This window comes from Homalodisca vitripennis, chromosome 4, assembly GCF_021130785.1.
Source record: "Homalodisca vitripennis isolate AUS2020 chromosome 4, UT_GWSS_2.1, whole genome shotgun sequence".
Taxonomy (NCBI): Eukaryota; Metazoa; Arthropoda; class Insecta; order Hemiptera; family Cicadellidae; genus Homalodisca; species Homalodisca vitripennis.
The window spans coordinates 26,132,765-26,153,583 of NC_060210.1; the positions used below are offsets into that span (position 1 = coordinate 26,132,765).

At 34.9% G+C, this 20,819-nt stretch overlaps 1 protein-coding gene across 1 annotated transcript in view; it reads right to left on the reverse strand.

The window, feature by feature from the left end:
• The window catches only part of LOC124359066 (protein Skeletor, isoforms D/E-like), a 133,797-nt gene that overhangs the window by 17,870 nt on the left and 95,108 nt on the right, over nt 1–20,819 (reverse strand). Inside the window, exons 8-10 of the mRNA XM_046811473.1 lie at nt 9,394–9,581; nt 5,669–5,864; nt 4,958–5,094 (exon numbers count right to left, since the gene is read on the reverse strand). Coding sequence (XP_046667429.1) covers nt 4,958–5,094; nt 5,669–5,864; nt 9,394–9,581 — 521 coding nt within the window. The remainder of the gene's footprint in view (nt 1–4,957; nt 5,095–5,668; nt 5,865–9,393; nt 9,582–20,819) is intronic.

The following is a 20,819-nucleotide window of genomic DNA, read 5'->3' on the forward strand; positions in this document are numbered from 1 at the left end:
ACGCAGTGTTACACTAGTATACAGCGGAAAATATCAAAACATCCAGTACTTCGGTTTCTTTGTATGTATGTATGATTGTTGGGATGTAATTGGGCGCAAACATCGAATCACAGTGTTACACTAGTTATGCAGCGGAAAATATCAATTAAAGATTCGTTATTTTATGTCTTTGTGTGCGACTGTCGAGATATTGTAATTGAGCGCACAAATCGATACAGTGTTACACAGTAAAATGTATCTAAAATTCCGTTGTTCGGTTTCTTTGTATTTATGATTGTCGGAATGTAACTGAGTGCACAAATCGATACGCAGTGTTACACACGTCATACAGCGGACGGAATATATCAAAACTTCCCGTTCTTCGGTTTCTTTGTATGTATGATTGTCGGGATGTAATTGAGAGCACAAATCGATACGAGGTGTTACACACGTCATACAGCGGAATATATCAAAATTTACCGTTCTTCAGTTTCTTTATACGTTTTAAAGATTCTTTATTTTATGTCTTTGTGTGTTACTGTCGAAATATTGTAATTAAGCGCACAAATCGATACGCAGTGTTACACACGTCATACAGCAGCAAAATATATCTAAAATTCCCGTTCTTCGGTTTCTTTGTATGTATGATTGTCGGGATGTAATTGAGAGCACAAATCGATACGAGGTGTTACACACGTCATACAGCGGAATATATAAAAACTTACCGTTCTTCAGTTTCTTTATACGTTTTAAAGATTCTTTATTTTATGTCTTTGTGTGTTACTGTCGAAATATTGTAATTGAGCGCACAAATCGATACGCAGTGTTACACTTGTTACGCAGCAAAATGTATCTAAAATTCCCGTTGTTTCGGTTTCTTTGTATTTATGATTGTCGGAATGTAACTGAGTGCACAAATCGATACGCAGTGTTACACACGTCATACAGCGGAATATATCAAAACTTACCGTTCTTCAGTTTCTTTATACGTTTTAAAGATTCTTTATTTTATGTCTTTGTGTGTTACTGTCGAAATATTGTAATTAAGCGCACAAATCGATACGCAGTGTTACACTTGTTACGCAGCAAAATATATCAAAAATTCCCGTTGTTCGGTTTCTTTGTATTTATGATTGTCGGAATGTAATTGAGTGCACAAATCGATACGAGGTGTTACACACGTCATACAGCGGAATATATCAAAATTTACCGTTCTTCAGTTTCTTTATACGTTTTAAAGATTCTTTATTTTATGTCTTTGTGTGTGACTGTCGAAATATTGTAATTAAGCGCACAAATCGATACGCAGTGTTACACTTGTTACGCAGCAAAATGTATCTAAAATTCCGTTGTTTCGGTTTCTTTGTATTTATGATTGTCGGAATGTAACTGAGTGCACAAATCGATACGCAGTGTTACACACGTCATACAGCGGAATATATAAAAACTTACCGTTCTTCAGTTTCTTTATACGTTTTAAAGATTCGTTATTTTATGTCTTTGTGTGTGACTGTCGAAATATTGTAATTAAGCGCACAAATCGATACGCAGTGTTACACTTGTTACGCAGCAAAATGTATCTGAAAATCCCGTTGTTCGGTTTCCTTACACGTTTTACTGATTCCATATTATATGTCTGATTTCCTCCTGCTACAACCTATGTTATATTATACCTATCATTTTAACACAACAGGATATAACTTTAGGATGTAAGATAATATAAAAGATGTTATTTAATACTGCCTCTAAGGAATACAAAAACTCTTATATACGAAAAAGTTATGTATACATTCATCTCAAAGTAAAAAATGTTTCAATACATTATTTAAACAGGTGGTAAATTTACTGATGGGCTTATTCAATGTAAATATTGGCTTTTATATTTCTTGTATTATACGTATATGTTTATTTGAATAAATATTATCATTTGTTAATGATTAATAAAGGCTCTGCCCAAAGCCCTTCGTAAATAATTTCTTAACACAGTTAGGGCTGTTATGATTATAGGTAAATGTAACAAAGATATTTCAATAATGTATAACAAAATTTTGTATGTGAAACTATTTACAGTGACATGGAGGTGAGGAAACCCGCATCGTACCTAAACCAATAATATCCGAAATGACAAAATATTCAGAATGAGAATGTGTTCCCATGGATCGTTATTTAGTTGTATTTTATATGTGAAACTATTTACAGTGACATGGAGGTGAGGAAACCCGCATCGTACCTAAACCAATAAGATCCGAAATGACAAAATATTCAGAATGAGAATGTGTTCCCATGGATCGTTATTTAGTTGTATTTTATATGTGAAACTATTTACAGTGACATGGAGGTGAGGAAACCCGCATCGTACCTAAACCAATAAGATCCGAAATGACAAAATATTCAGAATGAGAATGTGTTCCCATGGATCGTTATTTAGTTGTATTTTATATGTGAAACTATTTACAGTGACATGGAGGTGAGGAAACCCGCATCGTACCTAAAGCAATAAGATCCGAAGTGACAAAATATTCAGAATGAGAATGTGTTCCCATGGATCGTCATTTAGTTGTATTTTATATGTGAAACTATTTACAGTGACATGGAGGTGAGGAAACCCGCATCGTACCTAAAGCCATAAGATCCGATGTGACAAAATATTCAGAATGAGAATGTGTTCCCATGGATCGTCATTTAGTTGTATTTTATATGTGAAACTATTTACAGTGACATGGAGGTATCGTACCTAAAGCCATAAGATCCGATGTGACAAAATATTCAGAATGAGAATGTGTTCCCATAGATTGTTATTTAGTTGTATTTTATATGTGAAGCTATTTACAGTGACATGGAGGTGAGGAAACCCGCATCGTACCTAAACCAATAAGATCCGAAATGACAAAATATTCAGAATGAGAATGTGTTCCCATGGATCGTTATTTAGTTGTATTTTATATGTGAAACTATTTACAGTGACATGGAGGTGAGGAAACCCGCATCGTACCTAAACCAATAAGATCCGAAATGACAAAATATTCAGAATGAGAATGTGTTCCCATGGATCGTTATTTAGTTGTATTTTATATGTGAAACTATTTACAGTGACATGGAGGTGAGGAAACCCGCATCGTACCTAAACCAATAAGATCCGAAATGACAAAATATTCAGAATGAGAATGTGTTCCCATGGATCGTTACTTAGTTGTATTTTATATGTGAAGCTATTTACAGTGACATGGAGGTGAGGAAACCCGCATCGTACCTAAAGCAATAAGATCCGAAGTGACAAAATATTCAGAATGAGAATGTGTTCCCATGGATCGTTATTTAGTTGTATTTTATATGTGAAGCTATTTACAGTGACATGGAGGTGAGGAAACCCGCATCGTACCTAAAGCAATAAGATCCGAAGTGACAAAATATTCAGAATGAGAATGTGTTCCCATGGATCGTTACTTAGTTGTATTTTATATGTGAAGCTATTTACAGTGACATGGAGGTGAGGAAACCCGCATCGTACCTAAAGAAATAAGATCCGAAGTGACAAAATATTCAGAATGAGAATGTGTTCCCATGGATCGCCTTACCAGAAAGTAACAGTGACAGTGACATGGAGGTGAGGAAACCCGCATCGTACCTAAACCAATAAGATCCGAAGTGACAAAATATTCAGAATGAGAATGTGTTCCCATGGATCGTTATTTAGTTGTATTTTATATAATACATATCTTTGCAACCCTGTTACTCGCTACTGGTCAATATAAGTTACATCCGGTGATCTTGCAACTAAATTCTTGGCAGATTCATAGCCTAATAAGTTGGCACGCGTATTAAATTTTCACTCGCGAACTTTGTAGCTGCCGTTCCTGCTGCCGAGCAACACCTCTCGCGCTTGTCCGTAAATAACATTTACATTTTCCTATTAAAAATAAGCGCTTTCATACGAGACATCTGATTTGTAAAGTTGTAAATAGTAAAGTTACTCACCTGGGTTGATATTTTATTTGGCAAATGAATATGGGTAATAGTTTGGTGATATACTTCTGACGAGACCACGTTGTCATGAATCTTAAGTTGTCTCGATAAAACGCTAATACCGTCGTGATTTTGTTTAGGCGAGTTTAAATTCGAGTCTCTGAGTTAAATATGTGTATAACTTCGAGTGCCTCCACCATTCATATTTTAGATTTCTTGTGTACTAATATTAACTTTTCCGACTATAGATGCAATTCGAGCTATTCTCTCTTAAACCACAACACACTCAATTGTAGTACTAAATGAAACATAGAATCTATGCAATTACCATTTTTCAGGTTTAAAAGGAAAAAGTTTAAAGCTTTGTTTACACACATAAAATTGTTAATATTTATAAAAACAGTAATAGATCTGATTGTTATGTCATAAAAATGAATGATGAAAACAGATTTGGTAGGGGTGTAGATAATCTGCGATTCGGTTGGCAAAATAAATTGTGTGTAGGGCAGCTTTTAAAACATGGAATCAGAGAATTGATGGTACTAAGAGTTTTACTGACTACTTACTTTGCCTGACTTTACTTACTGACAAGTATATCTCAATGAATTACTAATAATAACTACTTCTAATAAGAAGAATATTAGAGGTTTTAACGCAGTGGAAAGACAAAGTGAAGAGTTGGTGATTCTTTAAAACTGAAGGAAACATTAACACTATCTTAAGGAGCTGGGATTGGAAAATAGAATAACAGTATATAAGTATATAATATATATATATATATATATATATATATATATATATATTATATATATATATATATATGTGCGCGTGTGCGTGTTTGTGTCTGGTCTGTGTGTTTTTGTCTGTGCGTGAGAGAGAGAGAGAGAGAGAGAGAGAGAGAGAGAGAGAGAGAGAGAGAGAGAGAGAGAGAGAGAGAGAGAGAGAGAGAGAATAATTAAAAACAATAAGATATGAGAAATTGAAATATAGAACCTGTATCGGACACTGCACATACCGTGCTACGGTTGGGGACGGAGGGTGACACATGGACATCCTGTTCTTGCGGCTCGTTGGACGCACCGAGGGCCGCGTCAGACTCCGGGATGGGGCAGTTCCACAGTGGTGTGCGCCCGAAGTCCATTAGGATAGTACCTTAAAATATTTTTTCCTTTGTTTAAGGTTTGTTATTGCCAGTGAGTAAAATTAGAAAGGGTAATATTATTCGATCACACACACACACACGCGCGCGCGCGCGCTCGCACACAAACACACAACACTGAAGATGTGCTATAGATTTAATTAATCCTATTTCTATAAAAATATTTATTCACATGCAATTTATATTAGAGCTAATTTTTAGCATAGTAGAGCATAAAGTATAGGCTATTAAGGTGTTAGATGAAATTTTAAATAGACAGGTGTGCAATGTGCTCAATAATTCAAAGTTATATTATACATTATTGATAATGTGTTTTATGATATTTTATTTATTACTACTTTAAGATGCTGGTGTTATATTTTCAGTGGTCGACTACCCGCTAAATGACCGCTGTTATCAACTCTATAGTATAGATTCTCATTGCCTTAAATGGCAAAATGAAAACTAAAACAGTAACTATACACACTGTGCTACATTATTTGAGAAAAGAAATACAAGTTAATCTTAGATAGAATTTCACATAGAGGAACTTGAACTACTTATATAACGTGTCATGTGTCAACTTACTTTTTGACCAAACTGAGTGAAAGGAGACTTCCCGTTTCTGGTTGAGGGGGCCGACTGCCCAAATAATGGCCTGACTTGTGTTGGTGTATATGGGCAGGTCCAGGGAGTCGTGAGCTCGCAGCGTTCTCTGGTAGGTCACTATGGAATAACCGTTCACCAGAGCTGCGTTCAGCAAACGTACACTGTTCGTGTTCTCCTGCACAGACACGTTTATGTAAAGCTCGCCACAAACTCTACTTGTACAACTCCACCAACCACCCTTACAATGTAACTTATCGCGATAGCAAACGTACACTGTTCGTGTTCTCCTGCACAAACATGTTTTTGTAAAGCTCGCCACAAACTCTACTTGTACAACTCCACCAACCAGCCTTACAATGTAACTTATCGCGATAGCAAACGTACACTGTTCGTGTTCTCCTGCACAAACATGTTTATGTAAAGCTCGCCACAAACTCTACTTGTACAACTCCACCAACCACCCTTACAATGTAACTTATCGCGATTCTTTTTATTATAAACACTATTTTGAAAATTCTTACTAACGATGTTGACTGATACATTTAAGTGTGGACATCTAATGCAATATATGATATAAACTATAAAAATAATACATTGCTAAGTTACAATATAATAATACGTTGATAATGTTCATGAAAATATTAATAGAATACTTATTTCAGCGAATATGCTAAAATTGCGTAATATATGTAAAACAATCTAAAGTTATATAACTTATTATAACTACTTTGGCCGTGTGTATTTCAGATACATTGTATTGGCTTGTCTTTTCTATCACTAAAAATCAGCACGTATTCGTGCGGAACCCACATAGAAATACACACAATTTTATTTTCTCTCATTATTTCAATAGCCTACAATAAGTTTATTGTAACTCAATACAGCATTGGTATTAAGGTCAAAAGGAACCAACAGCCGATTAGATCTTTAGTGGACAAAGAAATCAAACTCAAACGGGTTTTGTGAATGAAACACTTTTAGAGAGGAATTTAACGAACCATAGCATTCATTTTCATCAAAGCAACGCAGCAGCTAAAATCAAATAAAGATTAAAAGGGAATAAAGTCAGGGATTAAAAAGTTTTCGCTGTAATGGGATTTTCTTGCTGGAAACGTTACTTTCAAAGCTTCCCTGTAACGTTCACACATCACTATAACATGTTTTCAAATATTAAGCTTATTCAATTAAAACAGCAATCAAGATAATATTTTCTTTGAAGTGTATATTTTACATTACTAACTTGTTTTAAGATATGAACATTATTTTAAATTGTGCCACCAATTGCATTTCAATAACGACTGAATTTTCAGAAAAAAATTCAATAGGAAAGTCCTATTTTTTTGTAAAATTAAATATATGAACTTGGAATGTCAAATCTTACTACCATTTCCAATATGGGTACCAACTATATTTTATCTCAATTCTGATTATAACACGATATGTTAAAACTGCTTTTGGCATTTTATTTTTAACGTACTCGTTCAAAAGCCCAGCCTAGTACAGTTTTTAAACTGACTCGATTTCGAAAGTTTTAAGAACCATTGTGAAAATAATTTCAAATGCAATAAAATAGAGAATGACGTTATTGTCACTATTAACGTTAACCTACTTTATTTTAGATTTTATTAATATCATAACAAGGTTCACATATAAAATCTTAGCGTAAATTAATAAATTGCACATATCATTGTACAAATGAAGTACTATAAAAAAACAAGCACTTTAGCCGATAACAAAGATAATAAGGACTGCTTTATAAAGTATGGATACACATATCTTATTTACTCAACGAGTAATAAGAAAATGTTAAATGAAAGATTAGATCGATTAGTAAATAAAATTAAAGGTCTCTATTAAGAGATCACAATAACGCAAATCCGAAATTTAACAGTTCATCTGTGAAAAATTCTGGGTTTAAATTTACAAATCTGAGGTGTTTTAAAATAGTATTATTGCCATTCGTTTCATTTAGTTATAATATTAATACATTGATATTCGGCACTAAATACAAGAAGAAATATAAGCTACCATTTTGTTTATTAAATTTTTCAGGCGAAATGTTTATGTTTTTATTTTATTCCTATGCATACACCGACAATTAATGTAATTTTTTTTACTATATGCTTTTTATATGTAAACTTTCAAATTGGACTGTTTATAGTTTTTGATTCAGGAACACATTTATTGCTATTGAGCATTATTCAAATCAAAACAGACGTTTCTTTTGCAGCGACAATATTTACAATGTATGGAAAACTTCATGGGTTTTAAAATTTCTGACATTTATACAATACGCTCTCAAACACACAATTTTACAATTACGCCTCCCAATGCAACCCACTTAGTACAGCGGAGTCAGTCTTCTGATCGAGCGGTCTCCCAGTCGAATGTAAAAAACTCAGCCGCATTATAAAATGCTTGAGATACCAAGACGAGTTTTAGGCGAGTTTTTATCGCCTTAGGCGTTGGAGTATCTTTAAGTGAATTGGGCAGTCTGTTGGAGAAATGAACATCCGCCTGCGAGGGCAGACGTTCATAAACCACCGTTCTGTGTTTCCCGGTTCGGTAGTTAGTTCTTCCACGTGTCTCATGCATATTTTGTATGTCTCGGCCTCTGGTTAAGGCATTAAGGAAACAAAGTTGTTTCCAAAATTTAAAGGTACGGCAGAGTCAACAGCTGGAATTTCTTTAAGCCTCCCTGTACGACTCTCAAAATTTGATTTTGGCGATTATTCGAATTACGTTTTTTTAGTCTGAATGCTCTCTAAACTGTGTGTGTGCGCAAGCTCCCCAAAGAATCACTCCATAAGCAAGATGGGGGCAAATCAGTCCATGATACGCCGTAATCAGTACCTGACTCGGGCAGTATTTGGCTAAAGATCTCAGAACAAACATTCTTGAGCAGAATTTGGCGCAACCATGGTCAATATACTCATTCCGTCAGCCCTCGATCAAGGTGTATTCCTAGGAATTTTGAAGAGCTGACTTCTTCCAGTGTGGAGTCAGCTAAAAAAATGGCAGGCCTACACTTGTTGCCTGCAGTGCTCAATGCAAAGTTCAAAACGGTGGTTGACACAGACTTTTGTTCCAAAACTTCGTTAAATTGTTTTTTAAACATGTTTGGAAGAAAGTATGGATTTTGAGACAACATAAGCATTTTGTGATTCATATCTTTTATAATTAAATTTAATTGTTCGTTTTAAGTGTTTTCTTTTTGTTTGTTTTTTTAGAACAATTTTAGTCTCTATCTTGAAACAAAAATATCCACTGTGATTCATTCGTTTTTTCTTCTTTCGCAAATATTGATCTTTTTGTAGGGCAGCAGATGTTAGTGTGAAAACTTAGAGTGTCGTTAAATAATGTAACTGCTGCTCTACGGGTTGAAATTAATTTATAAAATCCCATCATCTTTTAGAAAGAGAAATGTTGAGGTAAGTAATGTTTCTGGCCTTATGTCTCGTATTGTCTGCTGAATTGTGGGCTCCCTTATGAATTGCTGCCCACTAATGGTGGCTTCTTGGCCAAAGTGGTCTGAAATATCTGTATCCACTACAGACACCTGGGTGCTTAGTTATGATGTTGATAGCCGATTGTGTTGTAGCCGTCACTGTATTCGGAGTTTTGACTAACTCCATGTCAAATGATCTAAGTAAATCGACTAATCGAATTGTTGAATGGTGCTTTAGTTGGAATTACGTACTAACCGGATCAATTCGATAGTCGGGACAACTACCGCGAGAGCCTGAACACTGCGACTTGTCATCCAGGAAGTAATCTTCGGCAAACCCATTGAGTGTGTCATGGTCCACCCAGGCCACCGTGACGTCTGCACCGATCATCTGGTTCTTCCTCTCGTGGCCCGACAGCCCGAAGGACATGTACTCGCCGTCCTCTGTAACAGACAGCTTGATCAGCACCACACACAGGATAGGAAACAGGACTATTAATAAGAATCAATTACAGATAGCAGGAACATAACAAACAACGAGATCATATCTTACAGTTACCGGAATGTGGTGGTCGAGGGAGTTCTCCACATGCTTGGATACTCATCCTAGACAATAATTTTAATCAAGTAGCCCACAAAATGAATAAATATGTCAGTTCAAACTTAGAGCAATGTAGCTATGGCCAATATAATATGTATAGAAAAATAAATATATGTTTTATGCAGCATGACACTTAAAGTTCCTCAGTATAAATGTTAAATCCACTGAATTTTTATCAACATATAATCGTTGATGTTTTCACAGTCTTAATTCATAATCCTGACTATAAAGGCCACAAGACTTGCTACTCAGTACCTTGAGACACTTGTAAATAAATTGACTTTCTATCGTCATTTTCCACTCATTAATATGACTATATTTCAACATGAACTCAGTGTTGTCTATATAGAAATGAAGCTCCTTAATATCCTCTGGGTATCTTGCAGACATCAAGACAGACTGACAGAATCACTTGAACTACTGATATTTAGTAAGTCACTCTAAGATGTCTAAACAACACGCCAGATTATGTTCCGATACAATGTTAATCTAGTATTGGCAGAGATGACAAAATTCTGAGTAGAACAGCTTTAGTAATAATCCATCATCGAAATTCATTTATATTAGTAACTTTACTCAAGTGAATAATCAGCTCATAGAAGAGTTTTTCACGAAATACGACGTTAAAACTTGCAAACGCGTGCAAGTGGAGCGTCTCTGTTAGATGTTACGACGTTTTACAAAATGTCGTTTCAGCAAATTATCTCTAATTTACTTCAAGTTCTCCTTACAAGCAGTTGCCGCTTAACTTTGCTGTTACTTAATGTATATGCTCTGTGTATACCATATACTTTTACAAATAATTTTAACTTTTTGTTTATTATTTAAAACAAAAAGTGTTCTTAACTTATATTAAATATACGAGAAATATTGAAAACCTCTATAATAAAATCTCTTTCTTGTGCCATGTTTAACGATTGTGTGGTTTACTCTAAATTTTAATATATTAAATATACGAGAAATATTGAAAACCTCTAGAATAAAATCTCTTTCTTGTGCCATGTTTAACGATTGTGTGGTTTACTCTAAATTTTAATATATTAAATATACGAGAAATATTGAAAACCTCTAGAATAAAATCTCTTTCTTGTGCCATGTTTAACGATTGTGTGGTTTACTCTAAATTTTAATATATTAAATATACGAGAAATATTGAAAACCTCTAGAATAAAATCTCTTTCTTGTGCCATGTTTAACGATTGTGTGGTTTACTGTAAATTTTAATATATTAAATATACGAGAAATATTGAAAACCTCTAGAATAAAATCTCTTTCTTGTGCCATGTTTAACGATTGTGTGGTTTACTCGAAATGTATTTAATTATATTAAAATGAGGTGTTAACATGCCTTGTGCATTGCATGTAAGCAAACATTAGTAGTAAAACAATATTAGACCCTGGGCTTGTAGAAAACTAAATCTTATCTCGGTTAATAAACCCTTAAGCTTACAATATACACACTTACTCATATTTCGTTAAATTATTAATATTCCATCACCTACTACTATAATTATAAATATAAGATTAATTAGTAAGGTGTACTAAATTTAGCTTATTTCTTATGTCTGGTGCATAGTAAATTATTGTAATGATCATCATTATAAATGGTCTTAAAATACAAAATTCTATTTTAACACTTATGTCATGTTTACACATCATTGGTCAGTAGTTAAAGTAATCCCCAAAAGTATAATAAACAAGAAAATTGATTTATTTGGCATAAAATCAAAATTGTACGTCACTTATTTAAGATAACATTAATTAAAAGGCACTTGCAGTGTTCCATTGAACTGATTAAAACAATGAGGCAATCTTTGTAAAGCGTAGGCTTCACCCCCGAGAGGGTTGATGTGATTGTCTCTCGCTAAACCTTTGAACACATTAATCTTGTGAAGAGGTCGTCTACAACATCTGTTTAGTATGACACGAACCCCGTCTTTTGAATAATCCGTTTCCTTCATAAGCGTTCCCTAATCGTATAATAAAAATCAGTTTACACGATTACTATGTAAATACAATATTATACAGTTTAGTAACGAGACCGAGAGGAACTCTGCTCATAATACGTTTGCTGAGATTACTCGGCTGTTATTATTACCACGCTCAATCAAGTACTCCACCTTTAACACAATAATATTCACCATATTGTTCTAAGCTTATTAACGTACGTAAAGGAACTCTGCTCATAATACGTTTGCTGACATTACTCGGCTGTTATTATTACCACGCTCAATCAAGTACTCCACCTTTAACACAATAATATTCACCATATTGTTCTAAGCTTATTAACGTACGTAAAGGAACTCTGCTCATAATACGTTTGCTGACATTACTCGGCTGTTATTATTACCACGCTCAATCAAGTACTCCACCTTTAACACAATAATATTCACCATATTGTTCTAAGCTTATTAACGTACGTAAAGGAACTCTGCTCATAATACGTTTGCTGACATTACTCGGCTGTTATTATTACCACGCTCAATCAAGTACTCCACCTTTAACACAATAATATTCACCATATTGTTCTAAGCTTATTAACGTACGTAAAGGAACTCTGCTCATAATACGTTTGCTGACATTACTCGGCTGTTATTATTACCACGCTCAATCAAGTACTCCACCTTTAACACAATAATATTCACCATATTGTTCTAAGCTTATTAACGTACGTAAAGGAACTCTGCTCATAATACGTTTGCTGACATTACTCGGCTGTTATTATTACCACGCTCAATCAAGTACTCCACCTTTAACACAATAATATTCACCATATTGTTCTAAGCTTATTAACGTACGTAAAGGAACTCTGCTCATAATACGTTTGCTGACATTACTCGGCTGTTATTATTACCACGCTCAATCAAGTACTCCACCTTTAACACAATAATATTCACCATATTGTTCTAAGCTTATTAACGTACGTAAAGGAACTCTGCTCATAATACGTTTGCTGACATTACTCGGCTGTTATTATTACCACGCTCAATCAAGTACTCCACCTTTAACACAATAATATTCACCATATTGTTCTAAAGCTTATTAACGTACGTAAAGGAACTCTGCTCATAATACGTTTGCTGACATTACTCGGCTGTTATTATTACCACGCTCAATCAAGTACTCCACCTTTAACACAATAATATTCACCATATTGTTCTAAAGCTTATTAACGTACGTAAAGGAACTCTGCTCATAATACGTTTGCTGACATTACTCGGCTGTTATTATTACCACGCTCAATCAAGTACTCCACCTTTAACACAATAATATTCACCATATTGTTCTAAAGCTTATTAACGTACGTAAAGGAACTCTGCTCATAATACGTTTGCTGACATTACTCGGCTGTTATTATTACCACGCTCAATCAAGTACTCCACCTTTAACACAATAATATTCACCATATTGTTCTAAGCTTATTAACGTACGTAAAGGAACTCTGCTCATAATACGTTTGCTGACATTACTCGGCTGTTATTATTACCACGCTCAATCAAGTACTCCACCTTTAACACAATAATATTCACCATATTGTTCTAAGCTTATTAACGTACGTAAAGGAACTCTGCTCATAATACGTTTGCTGACATTACTCGGCTGTTATTATTACCACGCTCAATCAAGTACTCCACCTTTAACACAATAATATTCACCATATTGTTCTAAGCTTATTAACGTACGTAAAGGAACTCTGCTCATAATACGTTTGCTGACATTACTCGGCTGTTATTATTACCACGCTCAATCAAGTACTCCACCTTTAACACAATAATATTCACCATATTGTTCTAAGCTTATTAACGTACGTAAAGGAACTCTGCTCATAATACGTTTGCTGACATTACTCGGCTGTTATTATTACCACGCTCAATCAAGTACTCCACCTTTAACACAATAATATTCACCATATTGTTCTAAGCTTATTAACGTACGTAAAGGAACTCTGCTCATAATACGTTTGCTGACATTACTCGGCTGTTATTATTACCACGCTCAATCAAGTACTCCACCTTTAACACAATAATATTCACCATATTGTTCTAAGCTTATTAACGTACGTAAAGGAACTCTGCTCATAATACGTTTGCTGACATTACTCGGCTGTTATTATTACCACGCTCAATCAAGTACTCCACCTTTAACACAATAATATTCACCATATTGTTCTAAGCTTATTAACGTACGTAAAGGAACTCTGCTCATAATACGTTTGCTGACATTACTCGGCTGTTATTATTACCACGCTCAATCAAGTACTCCACCTTTAACACAATAATATTCACCATATTGTTCTAAAGCTTATTAACGTACGTAAAGGAACTCTGCTCATAATACGTTTGCTGACATTACTCGGCTGTTATTATTACCACGCTCAATCAAGTACTCCACCTTTAACACAATAATATTCACCATATTGTTCTAAGCTTATTAACGTACGTAAAGGAACTCTGCTCATAATACGTTTGCTGACATTACTCGGCTGTTATTATTACCACGCTCAATCAAGTACTCCACCTTTAACACAATAATATTCACCATATTGTTCTAAAGCTTATTAACGTACGTAAAGGAACTCTGCTCATAATACGTTTGCTGACATTACTCGGCTGTTATTATTACCACGCTCAATCAAGTACTCCACCTTTAACACAATAATATTCACCATATTGTTCTAAAGCTTATTAACGTACGTAAAGGAACTCTGCTCATAATACGTTTGCTGACATTACTCGGCTGTTATTATTACCACGCTCAATCAAGTACTCCACCTTTAACACAATAATATTCACCATATTGTTCTAAAGCTTATTAACGTACGTAAAGGAACTCTGCTCATAATACGTTTGCTGACATTACTCGGCTGTTATTATTACCACGCTCAATCAAGTACTCCACCTTTAACACAATAATATTCACCATATTGTTCTAAAGCTTATTAACGTACGTAAAGGAACTCTGCTCATAATACGTTTGCTGACATTACTCGGCTGTTATTATTACCACGCTCAATCAAGTACTCCACCTTTAACACAATAATATTCACCATATTGTTCTAAAGCTTATTAACGTACGTAAAGGAACTCTGCTCATAATACGTTTGCTGACATTACTCGGCTGTTATTATTACCACGCTCAATCAAGTACTCCACCTTTAACACAATAATATTCACCATATTGTTCTAAAGCTTATTAACGTACGTAAAGGAACTCTGCTCATAATACGTTTGCTGACATTACTCGGCTGTTATTATTACCACGCTCAATCAAGTACTCCACCTTTAACACAATAATATTCACCATATTGTTCTAAGCTTATTAACGTACGTAAAGGAACTCTGCTCATAATACGTTTGCTGACATTACTCGGCTGTTATTATTACCACGCTCAATCAAGTACTCCACCTTTAACAATAATATTCACCATATTGTTCTAAAGCTTATTAACGTACGTAAAGGAAATCTGATCATAATACTTTTAGTTGGTTTTACTTGTTTGTTATTATTACTAGAAACAATCTAGTACTGGATCCTTTTCGCAATAATATCAGGCATAATGTCATAAACCTTAGTAATGAGAACGAGAAAAATTCTGCTCATAATGTGTCTGCTGGTATTATTCATCTATTATTATTACCAGGCGCAATGAAGTACTGGAACTTTATTACTGTAATATTTATTATTTTTCTATACACCTTAGTAAAGCGACAGAGAAGAACTTTGTTAAGGAGTGTTTACCTATATATCTCGTTTGGGATCATTTCTAGATTGATATATTGTATTATACCCCTTATTATATAAACTTTGTTTTTATAAGGCACTTTTTATAGTTGTAAATAAAGTATGGAAACTATACTAATAATTAAAAAATCATAGTTTTTGTGTTTCACTTCAAGGCGTCAACGACAAATTCTCTGAAAACGGTACTTTATCTATTATGTTACGTATATCAGATAATATCAAATAGTCATTAAGATAACATGTAAAAAAGAGTGGAAATTATTGGCTAATATTATTATATTTTAATTATTTGATATTAAAATAAAATTGCGCCAAACTTTTACGATTCTCTACATTACAAAAACTAAATTTAGTAATTAGCCCATATTTTTCCACAGAGAACCGTAGTTAAGCTGTTTTTAATGTATTTATTGTAAGTACTGAGAAACATAATATGAGATTATCTCTTGTACTTAAAATAGTAACTACGCTCGTGTTATGACGCAACAACATTACAAAAAATACAGCATTTGCTAAAAACTATATTTGATAACTTAATAAATATTATTTAGACCATATAAAAAATATTAAAATAGCATTAATAACCCCAATTCAATAGATAACAAGGGTAAGAATATTATTAATAATAAAGTATATTGTTATTTTATTGATTAAGGAAAATTTATGAGTTATAAGAAAATATAAAATAATATTGATATAACTAATTTTAATATATCGATGATAAAAAGTACATATACATATACAACTTACATCATTATGTAACCAGCATTGTGCATCAGAGTATATCTAGCCATGAGAACAACGACCCACAAAATAATAAAGATAATAATCATTCAACACACAATATGTACTCGAATTTAGTGAATGGACAGCGATATACAACTTAACATATCATTCAACGAGGATTGTATAGCAATGTGAGTAAGGACCAGTCGTCAGAACAACGGGACGGAACTTTTAATATACATTGTGTACTCGCAATAGTGATTGGACAACGTTGTATGATTACATCAGTATTCAATGAACATTGTACAGCAGTGTGGGTAGGGACCAGTCGTCAGAACAACGGGACGGAACTTTTAATATCCATTGTGTACTCGAAATAGTGATTGGACAACGTTGTATGACTTACATCAGTATTCAATGAACATTGTACAGCAGTGTGGGTAGGGACCAGTCGTCAGAACAACGGGACGGAACTTTTAATATCCATTGTGTACTCGAAATAGTGATTGGACAACGTTGTATAACTTACATCAGTATTCAATGAACATTGTACAGCAGTGTGGGTAGGGACCAGTCGTCAGAACAACGGGACGGAACTTTTAATATCCATTGTGTACTCGAAATAGTGATTGGACAACGTTGTATGACTTACATCAGTATTCAATGAACATTGTACAGCAGTGTGGGTAGGGACCAGTCGTCAGAACAACGGGACGGAACTTTTAATATCCATTGTGTACTCGCAATAGTGATTGGAGAACGTTGTATGACTTACATCAGTATTCAATGAACATTGTACAGCAGTGTGGGTAGGGACCAGTCGTCAGAACAACGGGACGGAACTTTTAATATACATTGTGTACTCGCAATAGTGATTGGACAACGTTGTATGACTTACATCAGTATTCAATGAACATTGTAAAGCAGTGTGGGTAGGGACCAGTCGTCAGAACAACGGGACGGAACTTTTAATATCCATTGTGTACTCGCAATAGTGATTGGACAACGTTGTATGACTTACATCAGTATTCAATGAACATTGTACAGCAGTGTGGGTAGGGACCAGTCGTCAGAACAACGGGACGGAACTTTTAATATCCATTGTGTACTCGCAATAGTGATTGGACAACGTTGTATGACTTACATCAGTATTCAATGAACATTGTACAGCAGTGTGGGTAGGGACCAGTCGTCAGAACAACGGGACGGAACTTTTAATATCCATTGTGTACTCGCAATAGTGATTGGACAACGTTGTATAACTTACATCAGTATTCAATGAACATTGTACAGCAGTGTGGGTAGGGACCAGTCGTCAGAACAACGGGACGGAACTTTTAATATCCATTGTGTACTCGTAATAGTGATTGGACAACGTTGTATAACTTACATCAGTATTCAATGAACATTGTACAGCAGTGTGGGTAGGGACCAGTCGTCAGAACAACGGGACGGAACTTTTAATATCCATTGTGTACTCGCAATAGTGATTGGAGAACGTTGTATGACTTACATCAGTATTCAATGAACATTGTACAGCAGTGTGGGTAGGGACCAGTCGTCAGAACAACGGGACGGAACTTTTAATATCCATTGTGTACTCGTAATAGTGATTGGACAACGTTGTATGACTTACATCAGTATTCAATGAACATTGTACAGCAGTGTGGGTAGGGACCAGTCGTCAGAACAACGGGACGGAACTTTTAATATCCATTGTGTACTCGTAATAGTGATTGGACAACGTTGTATAACTTACATCAGTATTCAATGAACATTGTACAGCAGTGTGGGTAGGGACCAGTCGTCAGAACAACGGGACGGAACTTTTAATATACATTGTGTACTCGCAATAGTGATTGGACAACGTTGTATAACTTACATCAGTATTCAATGAACATTGTACAGCAGTGTGGGTAGGGACCAGTCGTCAGAACGGACAGACGGAGCTTCCAATGTAATAATGGTAATTTAATGTACATGTCACAGTGTAATCACTGCCTTTCATTCACTGCAATGGACGATTTAATTTAATACATTTAATTTGTTAAGGAAATCAGCTGCAAGTTTCATTATGGGAATATTAATTATTATGCTTTAAAAAAAATTATATTACCTTTTTATTATTATGTAAGTGTATCTTTAAAAATGTATTTATACATATACATATACACACATTTATCAGGTCGACAATTCAATTTACGTTGTATTGTTATACTCTAATTTTCTGATACTGCTATCGTGTAATAAATATGAATATACTGCTGACCATCCATGCAGTATATATAGTGGGAGAATGATACTTGTATACATATACATACACACACATATATCAGGTCGACAATTCAATTTGCGTTGTAGTGTTATACTCTAATTTTCTGATATTGCTATTGAGTAATAGATATGAATATACCACTGACCATCCGTGCAGTATATATAGAAGGAGAATGATATTTATGTACATATACATACACACACATTTATCAGGTCGACAATTCAATTTGCGTTGTATTGTTGTACTCTAATTTTCTGATACTGCTATCGAGTAATAGATATGAATATACCACTGACCATCCGTGCAGTATATATAGAGGGAGAATGATATTTATATACATATACATACACACACATATATCAGGTCGACAATTCAATTTGCGTTGTATTGTTGTACTCTAATTTTCTGATACTGCTATCGAGTAATAGATATGAATATACCACTGACCATCCGTGCAGTATATATAGTGGGAGAATGATATTTATATACATATACATACACACTCATATATCAGGTCGACAATTCAATTTGCGTTGTATTGTTGTACTCTAATTTCAATTTGCGTTAACAGTGGCTACCGGAGACTTACTAGTAGTGATTACTATAAGTTGATGTGTCTATGAGTATGATGGTATTTCTTGTAACAGTGGCTACCGCAGACTTAGTAGTAGTGATTCCTATAAGTTGATGTGTCTGTGAGTATAATGGTGTTTCTTTAACAGTGGCTACCGGAGACTTACTAGTAGTTATTTCTATAATTTGATGTGTCTGTAAGTGAGTATGATGGTGTTTCTCTTTAACAGTGGCTACCGGAGACTTACTAGTAGTGATTCCTATAAGTTGATGTGTCTGTGAGTATGATGGTGTTTCTTTAACAGTGGCTACCGGAGACTTACTAGTGATCCCTATAAGTTGATGTGTCTGTGAGTATGATGGTGTTTCTTTAACAGTGGCTACTGGAGACTTACTAGTAGTGATTGCTATAAGTTGATATGTCTGTAAGTGAGTATGATGGTGTTTCTTGTAGCAGTGCCTACCGGAGACTTACTAGTAGTGATTGCTATAAGTTGATGTGTCTGTAAGTGCGTATGATGGTGTTTCTTTAACAGTGGCTACAGGAGACTTACTAGTAGTTATTCATATAAGTTGATGTGTCTGTGAGTATGATGGTATTTCTTGTAACAGTGGATACCGAAGACTTCCTAGTAGTGATTGCTATAAGTTGATGTGTCTGTAAGTGAGTATGATGGTGTTTCTTGTAGCAGTGCCTACCGGAGACTTCCTAGTAGTGATCCCTATAAGTTGATGTGTCTGTAAGTGAGTATGATGGTGTTTCTTTAACACTGGCTACCGGAGACTTACTAGTAGTGATCCCTATAAGTTGACCATCCGTGCAGTCTGTAAGTGAGTATGATGGTGTTTCTTTAACACTGGCTACCGAAGACTTACTAGTAGAGATTCCTATAAGGTGATGTGTCTGTGAGTATGATGGTGTTTCTTGTAACAGTGGCTACCGGAGACTTTCTAGGAGTGATTCCTAAAAGTTGATGTGTCTGTGAGTATGATGGTATTTCTTGTAACAGTGGCTACCGGAGACTTACTAGTAGTGATTCCTAGAAGTTGCTGTGTCTGTAAGTGAGTATGATGGTGTTTCTTGTAGCAGTGGCTACCGGAGACTTACTAGTAGTGATTCCAATAAGTTGATGTGTCTGTGAGTATGATGGTGTTTCTTTAACAGTGGCTACCGGAGACTTACTAGTAGTGATCCCTATAAGTTGATGTGTCTGTGAGCATGATAGTGTTTCTTGTATCAGTGGCTACCAGAGACTTACTAGTAGTGATTCCTATAAGTTGATGTGTCTGTGAGTATGATGGTGTTTCTTGTAACAGTGGCTACCGGAGACTTACTAGTAGTGATTCCTATAAGTTGATGTGTCTGTGAGTATGATGGTGTTTCTTGTATTAGTGGCTACCGGAAACTTTCTAGTAGTGATTCCTATAAGTTAATGTGTCTGTGAGTATGATGGTGTTTCTTGTAACAGTGGCTACCGGAGACTTACTAGTAGTGATTCCTATAAGTTGATGTGTCTGTGAGTATGATGGTGTTTCTTGTAGCAGTGGCTACCGGAGACTTAGTAGTAGTGATTCCTATAATTTTATGTGTCTGTAAGTGAGTATGATGGTGTTTCTTGTAACAGTGGCTACCGGAGACTTACTAGTAGTGATTCCTATAAGTTGATGTGTCTGTGAGTATGATGGTGTTTCTTTAACAGTGGCTACCGGAGACTTACTAGTAGTGATTTCTATAATTTGATGTGTCTGTAAGTGAGTATGATGG